General features: G+C 48.3%; 1 protein-coding gene across 2 annotated transcripts in view; it reads left to right on the top strand.

Annotated features, from left to right (window-relative positions):
* Positions 1–2,649: 2,649 nt before the first annotated feature.
* The window catches only part of CCDC82 (coiled-coil domain containing 82), a 30,358-nt gene continuing 20,040 nt past the window's right edge, over positions 2,650–12,967 (top strand). The window contains exons 1-5 of one of the 2 annotated variants that reach the window (XM_066586602.1): positions 2,650–2,744; positions 5,432–5,975; positions 9,461–9,644; positions 10,877–10,969; positions 12,695–12,819. In XM_066586602.1, the coding sequence (XP_066442699.1) occupies positions 5,466–5,975; positions 9,461–9,644; positions 10,877–10,969; positions 12,695–12,819 (912 nt within the window). In that variant the 5' untranslated portion in view covers positions 2,650–2,744; positions 5,432–5,465. Of the gene's footprint in view, positions 2,745–2,867; positions 2,887–5,431; positions 5,976–9,460; positions 9,645–10,876; positions 10,970–12,694; positions 12,820–12,967 lie in introns of those variants that run through there. The other variant, XM_066586609.1, reaches the window with a different exon arrangement.

Genomic DNA, 12,967 nt, shown 5'->3' on the forward strand with positions numbered 1-12,967 from the left:
GCGGGATTTCCGCCACTGAAAGTTTGCATAGGAGTGCATTACAATACGCAAATCTCGCGCGGCAAACAAACCGCGGCTTGTCCTATTTTTGTGCGGGGCTCGCACTCACCCGGCCGCCGGCTCCGGTCTGCGCATGCTCCGCAGCCGGCACATGAAAGAGCCGGGGCCGCCAGGCGCGGGTGAGTACGCGCTCGTCCCTGCAGGCTCTCGGGTCGGGTCCCTTGGCGAGAATTCTCGCTGCCGGATCCGACCCGCTCGTCTGCAGGCGGCCTTAGACTGAATGACTCTCTAAACAATAATGGTTCCGTGTAAATGCAGCATTAGGCCTCGTTCACACGAGCGTGGTTTTAGCAAAGTTTAGGTGCGTGAAAAAAATCGCGCCTATACTGCGCTTAAAATGGCGTGAACAGGCAATTTTTTATGCGCTGAAGACCTGAGCTTCATGCGCGTGAAAAATCGCCCATTCACTGGAGCAGCTGCTCTTAAAAAAGCACAACTGCTCCAAGACACCCGCCCAACGCCAAGAATAGAGGAATCGCAAGGTCAGTATTATGGGGGGAGGGGGGGGGTCAATACATCTCCAAATAAGAATTGAATTAAAAGTGATCAGAAAGTCATATGTACCCAAAAGCGCAGAATACGTTGTGCCCCTCTCCCATAGGCGGCCGACTAGATTTCCGTCGACATGAATTGGGCATAATAAGGGCGCAAGAAAAATCGCAGCATCTTCTATCTTGGCATGTAATATGTGTACATACAAGCCAAGATAGAACATGGCGATGGGCAGCACTGACTATTGCATACTAACTGCATGCCGCGCGCATATATTTCGCAGCCTGCACGCTGCGAGATCCGGTTGTGTGAGCCTGGCATTAAAGAGTTAAGAAGCCAACAATCACAACCTTGTTTTGACCCATCATTACTACAGCAATGTAAGGCCGGCCTCACACGGGTGTATTCGCGCGCGCAATATTTAGATTATAGAACCCAGCGTTCTCAATGGGATCCCTCACATTTCCATATTCTGTGTGCGCATCGCAGTCGCGCGCCAAAAAAACCCAAAAACACATGCTCTATTTTTCTACGCATTTGTGTACCAAAAAGTCACCATAGAGGTGCGCAAAAACAGGCACAACGCGCCGGGAGATGCGTGAAACACTGCGGAATGCCGCTAAAGCAAGAACACATCTGGACAACATTGGACTACTGAGCCATTTCGGTTGGTGCGCCTTTGTTTTCTGCGCGCGAATGAACATGACTTGGCGCAAAAAGGAAACGATGCCAATGCGCAATTTAAAAAGCAGTTCGTTCCATAAATACGCAGCGCTCAGATGTGCGCAAATACGATGACGCTGGTGTGAAGCCACCAGAGGGCTCCTTCACACGGGCAATTTTGAAAACGGAACCATTAAAATCCATTGATTTCAACGGATTCCCGCTCAAACTTCAGTCTTGCAAAAAAATACCCAGCATGCTATGGGGCGCACAAATACGCACCGATCTCAAGCGAAATTGCGCACTGATCTGCTCGGTTTTGCGGCATTAATCTATAAGCCCAGGGACTGAGGCTGCCCCACCTACTAGGTTGTCCGCCGCGCCGGTTCATACATGGTTTTGCGACCGTGATGTAAGCCTGAGGGTTGGACCTGGGGGGGGGCGGGTTATCCCGTTTTGCAGCCATGATAATGACGGCCGCAGAACAGGAGCGGCCCTTTCTCGCAGGTAGTTAGTACTATGAGATGGGCCCGACGAGCTTCCTGCACCATAGGGACGAGCGTATTAGCGTAAGCCCCATCTGTTCAAGCCCTTAAGGCCGCTGCACACGAGCGGGTCAGACTCCGCATGTGGGAGCCCGCAGCGGAATCCAGCCCTGCCCGCGGCCAGCGATTACCGCGTACCTGACTTTTCTCTCGCTGTACCGCGGATGGCTGTGGCGAGCCGCCCTCGGACATGCGCAATACAGATTTTTTTTTTTTTTTAAATGTTTATTTTTCCCGTGCCGTCGCTAGGCAATGATGCGGGTCTCCGCCACCAGTCCGCAAACGTCAATTGCGGATGGGCGCGCGGTTTCCGGATGGCTTCTGTTGACTTCAATGGAAGCAGTCCATGCACACACCGCACACAAATAGACCATGCTGCCATTTTTCCTCCGCTCGCGGAAACTAATTGCAGGGAGAAGTGTTTTTCCATAGCATGCTAGGGGCGGTATTTGCTGCGGAACCGCGGTGCGGACGTTGACTGCGGATTCCGCAAATCGGTTCACCTAAAGTGTAAGTACATACTGCTTATTTTGCATATTAACTTTTACCACAACACTTCTGCCCTATTCAGCAATTCCAGCAACCTGATTGGTTGTTTGGTGAATCAGCCAACTCAAACAACCAATCAGGTTGCTGGGATTGCTGAATGGGGCAGAAGTGCTATGAAAAAAGTTAATATGCCATCCTCCGCCTGCCGCTTTTTTTCCCCGGCTCTGATACGACATCTAGTCCACGCCCACTCCTTCGCTCTCCCCGCCCACTCCTTCGCTCTCCCCGCCCAGTACTCGCATGAAAGAAACCGAAAGTAAGGTTGAGTCACTGGTGGGCGTGGCCTAGGTTTGGTTGACGTATGGGAAGGGGCGGGGCCTCCATAGTATTCTCATTTCTTGTTATGTGCCGCCCGTGGTCAGACGCTCTGCTGGTCACGTGATTGTTTCTGACTGTCGTGCAGCGAGGAGGCGGTGACGTCCTGGGACACGTGACGTAAGTACGGTGGTCCGCGGCCGGGGTTGTTATGGGGATGGAGGGGCATGCAGGCCTCGTGTTGTGCTGCTGCTTCCTCGGTGCTTTATGGAAGAGTGAAGCTTCCCTAAACCTCCATTCCTCCCAGCAGCTCCGCCACTCAGTGTGTAAGGTTGTGTGTGTTTGAGGAATGGGCCTTGCAGATTTGCGCATAGATCGGCGTAGTTTACTGTACCTTTGCGAACGTAAGTCTTACACTAATTGTGCGCAAAAAAAACGCAGCGCCGCCCCCAGCCATTTAAACGGCCAATTTAGTTTCAGGACTCCAAAATGTTCTTTTCCCGTGCGCAAATGTGCAGGAAAATAGAACATTTTTTGTGCGTGCGGCACACGGCGAATACGTGTATGCGAATGAAACGATGGAAATCAAGGGTTCTATTTTCCATGTTTTGCGCACGCAAATTTTGTTATGTGCAAATACAGCCGTGTGAATCCCGCGAAAGGGACGTTTCCCGCGGGACGCAGCGCAGATGCCGACTTCCTGCGTTTCTAACCGCGGTGTGTATGGGCGGAGCGGACTGTCAGTTAGAAATCTGCAACAAAAAGCTTTCCCGCTGCGGAATTTAATCTTGCAGTTTGGAAGTAAAGGCGCACGGATTTTAACGCGTGCGCAATTCTAGCCCCATAAAGATAACATTATGACGCGGAAACGTCCGCGCTGACTAATCCCGTCACGGATGAAAGGTGCCTCTATAACGCGGAACGATTTATCATTCAAAAAATCGTCGGAGCGCGCAAATTTATGATTCTAATCCCTCGGCGTACGCATAGCTGATGAACCGTGATTCATTCGCCGTCCGTAAACGTAAAAACCATCGTTGTGCGCACAAAGCGACTGCATTTTAAAACAAACCATCATTTGCTTGTTCACTCGTTCATGCTGCGTATAAACGGATCGGTGAAGTCCGTCCTCGCACACGTCGGAAACGCTAAGACATTTCTACCTTCGGACTCTGCCGTCCGCGGCGCGTGGAGGACGTTTCTGAAATATCTGCCGTGCTGCAGAAAGTTCCTGCAACGAATCCGCAACTTGAAAAAAACAAACTGCCGATTCTTCGGCCGCTCACGCGGGCGCTTTTGTACGGCGTTTAGCGTTTCTAGCGCCCGCTAAAAACGCTGCCTCCATGCATTTAAATGGGGCTTCTCAGGCGAGCATCACAGCGAAGCGTTTCTAACGCGCGCTAAAACAATCTGTGCACGTTTTTTTTTTTCATGCATTCAGCACGTTTTTGACGCAATCCATCACCCAATGACGGTGTGCGCTAAAAACGCTGCCAAAAAAGCTGTAAAACGCCACGTTTTTCTAAACGCCTGTGTGGGAGTGGCCTAAATCTGCAGCAGGTCTATTCTACGAAATGCAACCATTGAGAAAATCGCGTGAGATTTGTGCGTTGCGAGACGCACAAATATGAACCCCATTCATTTGCGATGTTTTCCTGCATGGCGCCGCGATGTGATGCGGGAAACAAATCGCAGCATGTTCTATCTTGCATCGCAGCACCCAACGGGGCCGGCGGCAGCGTCGCACCGCATGCTAGACGAACGCAGTGCAAGGCAAGGTCTTCCTACCATAAACAATGGGAGAAGCTCCGTGATCCTCCACCGCTGCTGACAGCCACAGCAGAGGATCGCTGCTTCCCCGAAGTGACATAAACACATTCACATGGTGGGGAGCGCGATATGGGGGCGTGATTGATGGCCCCATATCTCACTCGCTTGTGTGAAGTTAGCCTAACGCTATATACATGGTTGATAGCGAGTTGAAGCCAACAGACAGTATCTTCCGCTGTCTGAGCTGCACATGAGCAATACAGTGCAGGATTTCCCCTCCTGTCCTCCCAGCATGCACTGCTCACAGGATGTTGGAGGCTACGGACAGGAAGTAGCGAACGCGGATAAGATGTCGGAGGAAGTGGAGATATTTTTCAGGCGGAGGGTCACTGACATAGATAGAAAACAAAGAAAGTAGCCAAACCGGGTACAGAGAACCTGTTACCCAATGACTTATTGTGACGATGTACATCAGATATTAATGTGTCAGTTCCTGCCCAGAACACCCCTTTAAAGCGCCATTGTCATTTTTAAAGGGTACCATAAACTAAGTTTTTGATGCTGTCCAGGGAGGTGCCGGGCAGCCGGAGGGTGTCATTTTTAACCCTCCCCACCCCCCCACTCCTGTTCTTGCAGCGTCCTCAGGTGATGATCGCGCGTGGCCCGAAAATCGGACTCTCTTCAGACTACCGTGCACCCGCTCTCCCATGCGTCTTGTACTTTAAAAGCTGATATCACCGCTGTACGGCGCGGTCGCTATTGGTTAGGCCGGCTTCACACGACCGGATTCCTATTGCTGATCTGCCGTAAATCGCACGCATTGACAGGCACGTACTTTTGCTTTTTCCTTCGCGGATACAAATTGCGTATTCCACGATCTGCAGGAAAAATCTTAGTATGCTCTATTCTGCACGGACGGCTTCCATTGAAGTCAGTGGAGGCCGTCCGACCCGCAGCCCATCCGCAATTAGCATTGCGTAACGGACACAGGTGACCGCGTCATCGTCTAGACGCACGAGAGACGCAAAGATTTTTTTTTTATCTGTACTGCGCAGGACCGCCTGCCTTAAAATTATATTTAAAAAACTGTATTTCAGGCCGGTATTCCTTATCTTAACTCCACATGTAAAGATGGAAGCCTCTAAGACCTATAACACCAGGCTGAAAAGAAAATCTGTGGAAGCGTCCCCAAAATCTAAGGTGGACTGGAAACGTACCAAGAGAGACGACATCACCCACGTGGGGGACTCTGATGACTCCTTTACGTCAGAGGAGGAAGAGGCGGAGGAAACGGATGAAGAAAGTGAGGACAGCAGCTGCACCGATGAGTCGGAAGACCAGCAAGACGAAGCATCACTTGCTGAAGGCGATGGAGATGAAGGCCGCATCAAGAAACCCAAACTCAAAAGCAAATCTGCCGTGATCGGCAGCGACAGCAGCTCCGACAGCGACGGGCCCGGTGAGAAAGTCAAAGTCAAACGCAGCTGTGTTATTAATGACGATGACAGCGATGAAGCGGTAGAGTCCTCCGATAAGAAGGCCAAGGCTCAGATCAAGAAACTAAAGAGGTTGGAGGCACTCAAACAGCTTGCAGAGAGACGGAGGTGTCGAAACCGGACCACCAGCCATGAGGCCATGGAGGTGAGATTATGTCTACCTTTCTTACCATGGACCCAGTGATATCGTCATTGATATCACATATATTTCATGTCAACGACAGTAGCAGGGAGGGAGATACATTATTGTTAGTGTATGGTACTTTGTTATTACCTAGTAATAGGCAGCAATAAAAAGTACTATAAACTGCAGTACTTGTATTACAGTATATGAAGCAAATGATCAAGTGATTGTAAGTTCAAGTCCCCTGGGGAAAAAAAGTGACAGGAAATGTAATATTTTTTTTTAAATACAAAAAATATGTATTAAAAATAAAAACAAAAAATAGTTATATGGTATCGTCGCATCCATAAATGTCCTAGCTATTAAAATATTACTGTATTCATCCCACGTGAGGAGCGCCGTTAGGAATAAAACACATAGTGCCAGAATTGTGTGTGTGGGGAAACGGGGAAGGGGGGGGGGGGGGGGGGTTGGCACGCTGTCTAATAATGAAAAATGATAAAGAATGATCAAGAAGTCACATGTGCCCCAAAATGGTATCAATAAAAACTGTAGCTTCACCTGAAAACCCAAAAACACAAAATGCAGCTTTTTGTCAGAAAAATAAAGTTAAGCAGATCAGAATATGGTGACAAAATGAAGATTATCCTTTTAACTAATGTATCTATTTGACTTACTTATATAGCGCCTACATATCTGCAGCACTGTATATCACTTGATGTCCTACACCAACACAGGGAGGGTCATATAAACTGCATGCAGGAGTTGTCCTTGGTCAGATTTGAACCAAGGACCCCAGCACTGCAAGGTAGCAGTACTAACCACTGAGCCACCATGCTGCTCCATGAAGTGTTTGTTTTTGTTTTTCAAGTAGTTTAACACAAAAAAACTATAAAAATTTAGTATCACTGTAATTGTACTAATGCCGGCTTCACACGGCCATGGACGGGCTCCGCCGTGGAATTCCATGGCGGAGCCCGTCATGGCGCCCCCCCCCAGAGACCCCAATACTTACCTCCGGATCCGGCGTCCTACGTCCCGCATGATGCTTTGGCGTGCATGCGCAACAGAACACGTGGCGCCCCAGCCACGTCATATGACGCGGTAGGCGGGGAAGCGGTTTCACGCTATCTTCCGCTGTGTTACAAATAGAGCATGCCGCGGGTGAGGACGGGTGATTTTATGGTGCGGAATTCCACCGTGGAATTCCGCACCGTAAGCACTGAGCTATTAGGTTCAAAAGAACCTAATAGCTGCGGGCAACGCAGCGGATTTCTGCCGCGTGATCTGTCCGTGGGAAGGAGCACTAAGGCTAACGGAGCACAGGCAAACACAATATCAGGTGTTTTACCCGCAGATGCAAGGCGATTTTCAGGCAAAAACATTGCTTTGCTTCAGTGAAATTGCGATCCTCTCACACGAGTTTCACGCGCAATAGCGGATCGGACGTGTTCCCCATCGATTTGAATGGGAAACCTCACATCGCACTGGATGCGAGAGCCGTGCGATGTATTTGAGATCCCATTGAAACCAAAGGGCGATGCATTCCGAGGAGTGCGAAAACACGACACAACTTTTTTCCTCACAGCATTGCTGTGAGGGAAGACCTCGCTCATGTCTATGACTCCATTCAAAAGAGTAGAGTTCTTATTCGTGCGTTTCGCAACACACAACACTGGCACGAGATTCTCCTCCGTGTGAAACCAGCTTGACCCACAGATGGAAGTAAACATGCCATTTCTACCGAATGATAAATGTTGCAAAAATAAAACCCTCCAAAAAAACGTCACAGTTGTGGTTTTATTTCATTCCCCCTACTTAAAAATGTAAAAATACACTTTCAGTTCAGTATATGGTATATTCTATGAGGCTAATAAAAAAAATACAGCTCAGCCCACAAAAAAACTAGAACTCGTACAGCTGTGTTGACTGAAGAATAAAAAAGTAATGGCTTCTGGAAAGCAGAAATGAAAAACTAAAAAATCTCCGGTTTTCATTGAGTTAAAGGGGTTGTCCCGCGCGAGACAACCCCGATGCAGGGGTTAAAAAAACAAACCGCTCAGCGCTTACCTGAATCCCGGCGGTCCGGCGTCTTCATACTTACCTGCTGAAGATGGCCGCCGGGGTCTGCTCCCTCCGTGGACCGCAGCTCTTCTGTGCGGTCCATTGCCGATTCCAGCCTCCTGATTGGCTGGAATCGGCACGTGATGGGGCGGAGCTACACGGAGCCGGCATTCTGCACGAGCGGCTCCATTGAAGAGAGCAGAAGACCCGGACTGCGCAAGCGCGGCTAATTTGGCCATCGGAGGGCGAAAATTAGTCGGCACCATGGGAACGAGGACGCTAGCAACGGAGCAGGTAAGTAAAAAACTTTTTATAACTTCTGTATGGCTCATAATTAATGCACAATGTATATTACAAAGTGCATTAATATGGCCATACAGAAGTGTATAGACCCACTTGCTGCCGCGGGACAACCCCTTTAAAGGGCATTTCCACCTAAACACTTGCGTATACGTATCCATGTTTCCCCAAAAATAAGACATTGTCTTATAGAAATTTTTGCCCCAAAAGAGGCACAGTGTCTTATTTTCAGGGGGGGGGGTGTCTTATACTCACCTGGCCCGCGGCGTCTGAGTCCCTCGCGCTGGTTTCCAGCGCTGTGCCAGACTTCCGTGTTCTCTACACTGACATATCACTCTCTTTCTGGTAACGGGGTTTTGAATACCCCGCCTCCAGCAAGCGAGTGCTGTGATTGGATCACGAGCGTCGCTGGCTCAGCCAATCAGAGGCGGCGCTCTATGAACCAATCGCAGCCATTCAGTGATGTCATTCACTGAAAGGCTGTGAATGATCGAGTCCCGGCTCTGATTGACTGACCCAGTGGTGCTCATGATCCAATCACAGCACTCGCTTGCTGGAGGCGGGGTATTCAAAGCCCCGTTACCAGAAAGAGAGTGAAATGTCAGCGCTAAGAAGACAAGCCTGAGCAGTTCCGGGGACCAGCGCGAGGGAATCAGAGACAGCCAGCTAGGTGACTATTGTGTTTTGTTTTTTTCATGTAGTTTAGCTCGGGCTTATTTTCGAGGGAGTGCTTATATTTCAAGCCTCCCCTGAAAATCGGGGTAGGACTTATTTTCGGGGAAACATGGTATTAATGAAAAGTGAGAACAGCTGCCAAAATGATTAAAAGGTGACCAATAATACTGCTGCACATCCTGTTTTCACCTTATCAGTTGGGCATCAAGAGTGAAACACCTAAAATGTGATTAGCAGACTTTGGTTTGCCAATGCATAGTCTCTAGTAACCCCTGGATGGACGTGTTCTGGCTGGTGAGACTCCCTGTCAGTGTCCCGTCTTACCCCAATACAGTCATGTCCGCCAACACTATGGCCTCGGTTGATATTACTGTATAGTATAACACTGAATCCCATGCGATCGTCCCCTATAACCAACTCCAGTGTGCAGTTTGCTCTATATGAAATGTTGCTTTGCTCTGTTGCAGGAAAGTCCATATGAGGATGATGACGACTCTGCAGCCTCGGCGCAAGAAACCCTTTGTAAGAGCGAGGACAGCGACGATATGTCAAACTTCATAGTACCGGATGAAGAGGAGAATAACGCCAGGGGCGCTCGAAAGCCGAAAACAGACTATAAGGAACTCTTCAGGAAACATCACATTTCTCTGTGTAAGTTATATGTATACAGCATGCTGGTACTGCAGGATATAACTCGCCTGTGCACCATATAGAGTATAGTTGTGAGTTCTGGTACAAGTATCTGCTCGCCTTTTTATTATTGCTAGTTTGTTTCAGGTCGGCTTCTCATAAGTTTCTGCCACTTCGTTAAATAGCTTAGAGAACTTTTCGTAAACTTAGAGAACTTTTCGTAAACTTTATTGGTATACTTATATACTTGGAGCGTCACTAAACTGCCTCCTAGTGAGGACGGTCTATAAAGAGAGTGAATAGAAGAGAGACAGCCTATGTTCTAGCCACTCTCTTTATACACCGTCCTAGAGGCATAACTAGGAGGAATCACACAAGCCTTTTACAGCAATTTTAGCAAACCAGTTACCAGTTTTCAAGTATACTGATAAAGTTTAAAGTTCCCTAAAGTTTTCAGATAAACATATCCAAATCAGTATGTGTGAATACAGGCTCGCATTTGTAACAAAAGGTCTATTATGTAATGCGTTAATGGCCAGGCCTGTTAGGGCCTTAAAAGGGTTATCAAGGTTTACATTATTCATGGCCTTTCCTCAGGATAAGGCATCAATAGTAGATTGGCAGGGGTCCGTCTGCCATCTGGAACCCCCACCAATCCGTTGTTCACCAGGCAGGTGCAGGAAGCAGACAGCTCTGTTTCCACCACAGTGGTCCAACTTGATATTACAAGCAAAGTTTCTCTTGCAGTGAATGGGAACTTTACTGGTATTGCGGTACATGGCCACTGCAGCTGGAACAGCGCTGTCTGTTTTGTGCAAAAACTGGCCCCATGCATGCGTGCTGTGACCCAGCAAACAGAGGGGTGGTCCTCTGTAGTTTAATGGTTCCTTTACATGGGATGACTGTCGGGCACATAAGCACTCAACAGCTGTCTCACAGACTATCACTCCTGTCATTCAGAGAATGGAGGCGGTGCAACCAGAGATCTCTTCCTTCCGCCCGCCTCCATTCACTGCAAATAGTCATTTGTTCATAGATTACACAGGCTAATAATCGCTCGGTTTTCAGGTGACGCTGCTCTGTACAAGGTGAAGTCTCTCTGCACCCATCCCAAATGAGAAAGCAATAAAGCGCTATATACTCTCTGATCCCCTCATAAATCCCCTTTATGATCTCCGATTCAGTTTATGTGAAAATCCTAATTGGACCATGATACATTTTACTAACTGATGTGTCTGTGCTTTTCTTTATAGCTGCTTCCCATGACTTGCCATCCCATCTTGAGAAAGTAATTAAGGCCTTCCTAATTAACATCACGGATAGCAAGTTTTTGAAAACTCTTTACGGTAATGCTCCTTTTACACACAACAAGAACTGCACGTTTGTCATTTGCACAAGCAAAGCAGCTGCTCCCATCATCACCAGCTCGTCTGCGCTCGTGCAGCCGGTTTACACAGGCAGATCATCGTTGAGAATCGTTCACTTCTCTTTCAGTGTTTCACATTCTTAGGGTAGATTCAGACGACCGTATATCGGCTCTGCAGGGGGGGGGGGGGGGAGGATGGAAGAGCCAGGAGCAGGAACTGAGCTCCCACCCCCTCTCTGCCTCCTCTCCACCCCCTTTGCACAATTTGCAATGTAAGGAGGCGGGGCTAAATTCTGAGAATTAGCTCCGCCCTGTCCCGCCTCTCCTCATTGAAAATAGTGCAGGTGGGTGGAGAGGAGGCAGAGAGGGGGCGGGAGCTCAGTCCCTGCTCCTGGCTCTTCCAACCTCCCCCCCTGCAGAGAGGGACGCCGTATATCGTAAACCCAGCCGATATACGGTGGTCTGAACCCAGCCTTATGGGTTTAGACTGATGAGAAGTGAACGAACCAACGATGAGTTTTATGCCGACTGAAACGGAACTGTTCTCGGTCATCGTTCAGACTGAACAATTATTGTTTTTGAAAAATAATTGCAGTGAGGGGGTGGGAGGCCGTACAGGACCCCTGAACATCGTTCAGGGGATTTAAAGGGTTAACAGCTCCGAGCTCTGATTAATCAGCTAATCGGACCTGTTACTGCCGCATTGTATGAAGGGGGAAATCATTGCACGATCTCCTTTCATACATACCCCGACGCTGCAGGACGTAAATGCACTTCCTATAGTGGTAAGGGGTTAAAGACTATGGTCCCCTTTTGGGGGAAAAGGTTTTTTACGTAGATGCCGGTATTTGGGCTGACAAACTTTTTACAATAGAGTTTAATTAAAAATGTTGCACCGTTTGTCTTCTGCGACTTCTATTTATCACTGTATATAGAAACTGCAGTCTTACGTTTCAGTAGGAGATCCGTCAGTGAGGCTGGGCTGACAGTTTAGTTTTCAACCCTCACGCCCGGCCGATATACGGTGTCTCTTTCTGCAGGGGAAGGAGGCCGGCCAGGAGCAGTGCACTGAGCTCCCGCCCCCTCTCCGCCCCTCGCCACTATTTGCAATGGGAGGGGCGGGGCTAAGTTATGTCCCCTCCCATTGCAAATAGCGGAGAGTGGGACCGCACATCGGGGAAAGCCCGGACGATATACGGACGTCTGAATAAGCCCTTTGACTCCATTTTCTCATGTACAGCCTAAATTCCCTTGCATAGACAAAGATGTAAAGCCTAAAACTGCCTGCCTGCAGTCACCACTAGGGGGAGTCTAGCAAGTTGCTGCATACAGTTTATACACTGAACTCCGTAACAAAACATTTTTGCAATAAGCTTCATATTTCTCCCAACTATTTTTACATTATTTTCAACTCCGATATTTCCATCAAGGTGTTTCTAAGGGTGACTACCCACTACAGTTTTTTTTCACTGCGAAATTCGCAGCGTTTTTTTTTCTGCAGGAGTCTATGGGACTTGTAATGGTAAAATGGCAGTCGCGCAAAATCGAAATTTCTTGGTAAATTTCGATTTTGCGCGATCACCATTTTAACATTACAAGTCCCATAGACCCCTGCAGAAAAAAAAACGCTGCAAATTTCGCAGTGAAAAAAAAAACTGTAGTGGGTAGTCACCCTTAGATTGCGTATTTTATGTTTACTCTGTAGAAGGTGAAAGAAAAAAGAGATACGCAAAAGATATGCTACAATCGCTGAATTATTTGGATGAACGGATCATAAGTCCACGTCTGGAGAAACTCACTGCAAGCTGTCGGTGGAGTAGAAGATACAAGGTAATCCACAATGGAGTCTACTGGTTTATCGCTCTTGCACACAGTTTTAGGAACCGCTCAAAGTTGCATCCTCACATGTAGATTATCGTGGCATGGGATATCCGTGCATGCACACAGAATGATCTTAGTCATAGCAAACATATTTTTT

This window comes from Eleutherodactylus coqui, chromosome 1 (assembly GCF_035609145.1).
Source record: "Eleutherodactylus coqui strain aEleCoq1 chromosome 1, aEleCoq1.hap1, whole genome shotgun sequence".
NCBI classification, from domain to species: Eukaryota; Metazoa; Chordata; class Amphibia; order Anura; family Eleutherodactylidae; genus Eleutherodactylus; species Eleutherodactylus coqui.